Source organism: Aptenodytes patagonicus, chromosome 1 (assembly GCF_965638725.1).
Source record: "Aptenodytes patagonicus chromosome 1, bAptPat1.pri.cur, whole genome shotgun sequence".
Taxonomy (NCBI): domain Eukaryota; kingdom Metazoa; phylum Chordata; class Aves; order Sphenisciformes; family Spheniscidae; genus Aptenodytes; species Aptenodytes patagonicus.
Genome location: NC_134949.1, coordinates 37,384,209 through 37,390,208, shown reverse-complemented (window position 1 = coordinate 37,390,208; position 6,000 = coordinate 37,384,209). Strand labels below are relative to the sequence as shown.

The 6,000-nt window shown below is 52.0% G+C and overlaps 1 protein-coding gene across 1 annotated transcript in view; it reads left to right on the top strand.

Annotated features, from left to right (window-relative positions):
- Positions 1-999: 999 nt before the first annotated feature.
- PPM1H (protein phosphatase, Mg2+/Mn2+ dependent 1H) overlaps positions 1,000-6,000 on the top strand; it is a 143,208-nt gene continuing 138,207 nt past the window's right edge. Inside the window, exon 1 of the mRNA XM_076332063.1 lies at positions 1,000-1,258. Coding sequence (XP_076188178.1) covers positions 1,023-1,258 — 236 coding nt within the window. The 5' untranslated portion in view covers positions 1,000-1,022. The remainder of the gene's footprint in view (positions 1,259-6,000) is intronic.

The window sequence follows — 6,000 nt, the reverse complement described above, 5'->3', positions numbered from 1 at the left end:
AAGATCTATGCTATCAAATTTGAAGATATTCAGGCTTGTCCTTTCACTCTTGCTCCGCTCTTGCACGGAAGCACCCGGGGGGCTGCCACGCCATCTCTGCTGGCTAGCAGGCAGGCATGACCCCCGGCTTCCCGAACCCACAGCCGGCTGGCTACAGGACTCATTTTAGACTACTGCCGCCGGCCCGCCCTCACGGCGAGGGTACTTACAATTCTTTTTTATAGCAGATTATTTTGTAGGAAAAATAGCTTTGACATGTTTAAAGGGGAGAGGGATGGTAAACCCTTCAAGCGGGAGCTTCGTCCCACAGCCCGTACGACCAGAGCGCTCTGCCAGGGGCTGGGACGGAGCGTCCCGCTCGGGCTGCGCTGGCTCAGCCCCAGGGACAGCAGGGACGGGCGCACTGCGGGCGGCGACCTCCCGCCCGCCGGTAAGGGAACCCCCGGCGGGCCGGGCCCCCCGAGCCACTCCGCGTGAAACGTCTCCCGGGCAACTCTTCCCGGAGGCGGCCGCGGGCAGGACCGCCCGCCGCTCCGCCGGCCCCGGCCCCCGCCGCACCGCTGCAGGCAGCCGGGGGCGGCCCCGCCAGGCCCCGCCCGCCGCGCACCTGCCGCGGGCCGCCCCCCCCTCCGGCGCGGGAGGCGGGCGGGGACGGCGGCCGCCCGTGCCCGGCGTGTGCCAGGAGCCCGCCGGTGCCGCAGGAGGAGCAGGAAGCGCCCGGGCAAATCCAGCCTCGCTATCACATGACTCAGCAGCCGCCGGCGCCGGGCTGAGTTCACCCAGCGCCGCGCCGGGAGGGGGAAACCTGCGGCCGCCGCCGCTGCTGCAATGAGCCCGCGGCCCCGCGGCTGCCCCTGAGCCCGCCGTTCCCCCGCCCGGCACCGCGCGGCCCGGCGCCCCCATTGCGGAAGCGCGGCGGGGGCTGCCGAAGCCGCCGCAGCCGCAGCAGCGCTGCCCGCGGGCGCGCCCCGCTCCCCGCCCTGCGCGGCGGCTCCGGCGCTGCCGCCGCCGGCGGGGTTACTATGCTCACGCGGGTGAAGTCCGCCGTGGCCAATTTCATGGGCGGCATCATGGCTGGCAGCGCGGGCGCCGACCACGGCAGCGGCGCGGACTTGCCCCTCCGCTTCCCCTACGGGAGACCCGAGTTCCTAGGACTGTCCCCGGACGAGGTGGAGTGCTCCGCCGACCACATCGCCCGCCCCATCCTCATCCTCAGCAAGGACACCCGGCGCCTGCCCTGGACCACGGGCTACGCAGAGTGAGTACGGACCCCGGCTGCGGCGGGCAGGTGGAGGGCGGCCGGGCCCGCCCGCCCCGCCGGGCTGACCCCGTTCCTGGGCGCACCGGCGGCGAGAGACGGCGATGCCGGCTGACCCCCCCGCGGCGGGTGCCGGCGTTGCCGGAGGCGGCGGGGGCGCCGTCCCGGGCCTGCGCGGCGCCGCGGGCAGCGGGAGCCGGCGGCGGGTCGCGGGGGGGGGGAACACAGCATCCGCGGCGCCGTGTGCCCGGCCCGGCCGTAGCTTTGCACCGGGGTGGCTCGTTTCTGGGAGGCCGAGTATGCAGACGGTCAACTGCCCTTGTAAGTCCCCGCGGAAGCGGCCGGTACCCGGACGGGCAAAGGGTGGCAAACGGGCAGCACCGGGGCTCCTCCGCCTGCAGTGACGGCTCCGGGGGTGCTGGGGCCGAGGATGGAGACCCGCCGGTGAACAACTGTCTCCATTCTGACTCGGGAATGAAAAGGGCTATTGATAGGAAACCCAGTTTGGTTTGTGCGTGTGTAACTGCTTCCCGCTGTCCAGAAGCAGTGAAGCGTGGGGATTTTGGGGCACCTTCCTGTGGACCTGGCAGCCGTCACGCTCGCCGGTGGCGGCTGGTCGCTTATTGCCCAAGTGCTTTCCAGTTTGGGGAGATGCTTGAGGAACGTGAGCTCCAAACTGAAAGAAAAATCCATTGGCCAACCCCAAAGCTGGGCTTTCTCAGCAGTTTGTTGCCCTGACTCGCTCATGTCATGGTATTTACTTTAGAGGGTGTCTGGTCGGGACCTGGTGGTAGCCTTGAGTGCAATCAAACTAAGTGATTGCACGCAGCACCTTCAATACCAGCTAGGCAAAGGGCAGCGTTTGTTTGGACGCAGATCCTCATCCCGCTGGCAGTGGGAGTAGCTGCGGCATGCAAGGCATGTCCTTGCACTTGATTCCTGTATCAGTGCACGCGTTAGTTTCTTTGATGACACTGGGAGCAGGACTCAGCATTTGGTTTCTCTCTGCTGCTGTCTCTAAGCCTTGAACATATCTGGCCATCCATGTTACTACCAACTCACAGATTACAGAAGTTAGACTAAACGAGCTCTTCCAAGCTACAAGCTGTTCCGCTGTAGAGTGCTGTCTCTTCAGGCATACATGAATTCCCAACAAAGCTACTGCAAAAACTACAGTGAAGGCTTCACATTGTTAACTAGCTTTATTTAAAAGGTTGTTACATCATTGGGGACACTGAAATGGGAAGAGAGATTTAAAGAATTTTAAATTGGATTGTTCTCTTCAGATTATTAAAGAATTGAACAGACTACTGAGCAAATTCCCTAGGAACTATAAGTTTAAATGTTTAAAAGTAAGCTCTAATTGTTCTGCTACTATAATAGTCCCTTAAAAAGCAGTGCTTTACCAAAGCAAGTAAGTGCTGCTATTTTTAGCTTACGTCAGGTGCTGTGGCTTTCAGCAAGTAACTGTAATTTCAGGTTGGTGACAAAGTGGAAGGGAGGTTCTCTGGCTCCCAGGTATGCGCATCCACTGCTGCCCGCAAGCTTTGCCTGAGACTGTTGGGGAAGAAAAACGTGGGTGCCAGAAAGTGAAAGCCCAGGTAGACCCTGTACATGAAACCTTCTGTGAGGGAGTGTTTGAAGATAAAGTAAATGGCTCTGGTGATCATGAAAGGAGAACGTGCCAGGATCGTTTTCATATACTTGTTACTCTTTTGAGCTTTGAGCAGTTCGGTTAATTGGGAGGCGTAAAAAAGTCACTGGCTTTCTCAGTTCCTATTGTTATCTACGTGAAAAGAGGTTGGCCTTTTGCTTTATTTCTGTTTGTTTTTTTTTTTCTTTTGCCTCATTCCCTTTCCAGTGCAGTTACTGGTTCCAGTGCTGGTGGAGCACAGCTCAGTGAAAGGTACTCCTTAGAGGGAGAGAACTAAGTGAACGTGTTATCAGGCTCTTCTCAGAAACATCTATATGATCTTCCAAAATAGGGTTTGATCGTAACTGAAAGATGTCAAAATGCTTGCTGTGCCGAAGCTAAGAAGAAAGCAGTGCTACCAAAATTGCATTGTCCTCCAAAGGCAAAGCAGTGCAACAGCCGTTAATGAATGAAGAAAAAGAAGGAAATAAGGATGAACTTGGGTTTTGCCAAATACAACTTTTTTTTTTTTTTTTTTTTACGCCTACTGAGCTATTACCAGGCTTTCTGAAGATAATTGCGAGACTTGCTTGAAGGTATACATTCAAAATACCTGTTTTCCTTTTGGAACGCATTTGAGTTATATAGATAAAAGAAATGGAAAAATACCAGGAAGGTCAAATTACTATTACAGATATTCTGAAGATTGTTTTTTTGGAGGAAGCGGGGGATGAAGTGCTCTTATGCTATTATTTAGCATGGTGTTAGCGTCTATATTAAGGAAACTATCAGAGCAGTGTTTGCCTTTTGTTACAGTACAAGTGAGCACTTGCAAGAATGTTAGGAGCAAGTTTGGTGTCCTCACAAGGAGCCTGTGACATAATGCAGAGGTCAGCCATTTAACTGACATTTTCCTAGTTTGCTTTGATATGAAGAAATCAGAATATACGTGTCGTACCTGCAGTGCTGGGAGGTCCAGCTTCCCTGAGCGATTTGCTTTCCCCGTGTTTCCACGTTGCAGCAAATCAGCAAAAGTGATGCCAGTGTTTTGTTGGCGGGGATGCCTTTGGGCACTGAGATTTTTACTTCTTGAAGTTAAGGAGAGGTTTGCTGTAGACTTAGAAGGCAGGGGATTTGGCCCAGAAGGTGTAAGGAGAGAGTGTGTGCCACCTTTATTGTGTCTGCCGTGATATCATGGGCCATCCACACAGCGGGGTTTGAGTTGGTGGGTCAACCCACCCAGCACTGGCATCTGTCTCATGGTCTTTAGGAGGAAATTTTGCTTCTGAGAACAGATCACCTGGAATCACCTGGAGGCTTTGGCTCAGGAAAGCGTTTGCAATGTTTATGTTTTTTAGTAGTAAAACATGTCAGTTTACAGATGATACTGGAGCTCCTTGGTGTCATCATGTCAGTGTTTCATCCAAGGTGGAGAAGGCATTTTGGGGTTAGACCTGGTTCCCATGCAGGACTGAAGCAGGACTACGTCCACAAAATACGTAGTTTTTTTCAGGGACTTCCTCTTGTTCCTTTGACTCTTGAGGATAGGGATTTCTTACTAACTCCGGTAGTGATAAAGAAGCCCACCCTGTTGACTGTTTCTTCTTAGCATCTGTGGTGTATGCCTGTTCATCTGACTTGTTCCCTTGGAACAAGCACTTCTCCTCCTTCCCTTTTTCTTACTTCTCTCGTACTGACCTTTTTTGTAATGGATATTTTTGAAATATTGCTCATCCATGTCATATATTTTAACTTATTTTTAAAATTACCTACTAATCTCTGTGGTATTATGCAGTGAAATGTAAATTAGCCTTTATTTTTTATTATTAGCTTCCCCTCTTTTAATAGTGTGATCATTATGCAAAGCATGTAGGCAGGCAAATGAAATCTTCAAAAACATACTTGATGCTGGGATAAAACATCATTGCTTCCTGAAATTTCAGTGGGAATCCCACAGGGACTCAGCTTTCCTGAGTTGGTGAGCAGCCTGAAAATTGTCTTCTGAAACGACTGTCCTGCTGTCTCTTCCCTGCACAGGAGACCTGAGACCTTGAATTTCAGTTCACCTCGTGCTACAGGATGGCAAAAGGCTAGTAGATGTTTCAAAGAGATGCTCTTATACCACAGACACTTTTCTAATGGTCATCAGACTCCTTAGAAGCAAAATTAAAATTGTATCCTACATCCAGTAAGCTTTTTAATTGTCTTTAAAGGTATAATTTTATTTAGAAATAAACTTTTCCTTTTTAATCGAGGGCATCCTTAACATAGTTTTACTGCATGTGGCTAACTGATGTGCATCAGGAATGACCCAGGGAGAGGGTAGTCTGTTAACAAACATTCCTTTAAGTCTGCCTTTAATCCAGAGGGGTAAGGAGATTTGCTGCTCTCTGAAAAGTTAAGTGATTTATTTGAGTAAGGGGGGCGGGGGGGATCAGGCCTGACACTTTATTTACTCGTTGCTCTCCCTCCCCTCTACAGGCAGCTGCGCTCCCGAGGCCACAGAGCTCTTCCAGACCTTTCCCTGTCTGAGCCGCAAGTTGGTTTCTAAGCTTCTGCTTGGATTGCCCTGTTACTGGGAGGGAAATTTCTTCTCTAGTCCCTTTCTGTGCTGTTTTCAGTGTGTTACGACCTCTTCCCTGCAGAGCTTCTGCTAAGCTGCCCTCAGCCCCTGCGTTAAACTCTGAAAGTATCTGGCAAAGTAGAAGCAGTAGCATAGATGGAGTATGTAACATGAAATGACTCCTATGGTATTCACCCGCATCCGAACTCTGCCCGGAGCATTATTGTTCACCTTTTGCTCTTTTGCTTTATCTTGTTTCCCCTGTGAAGGTAGAGGATGAACAGGGTGGAGCAGAGCCTTCCTCTCCTGGTTGAATTCCCTGGACTACATACGGCATGACAAAATAGATGCTAAATTTGCAAATGACAAAGGACTCGCCTGCTGCAAGTGCTGTTGGAGTTGCAGGGGAAAACAAGACTAGACATTTTCCATGTATTTTGAATGTGTATTCCTGGTAGTCCAGAATTCAGTACTATAATAGCTTTTCTAAATAGTATGAATCCTGGGGATGGGACCATAGCTAGCTGCTTCTGTATTGCATGCTTT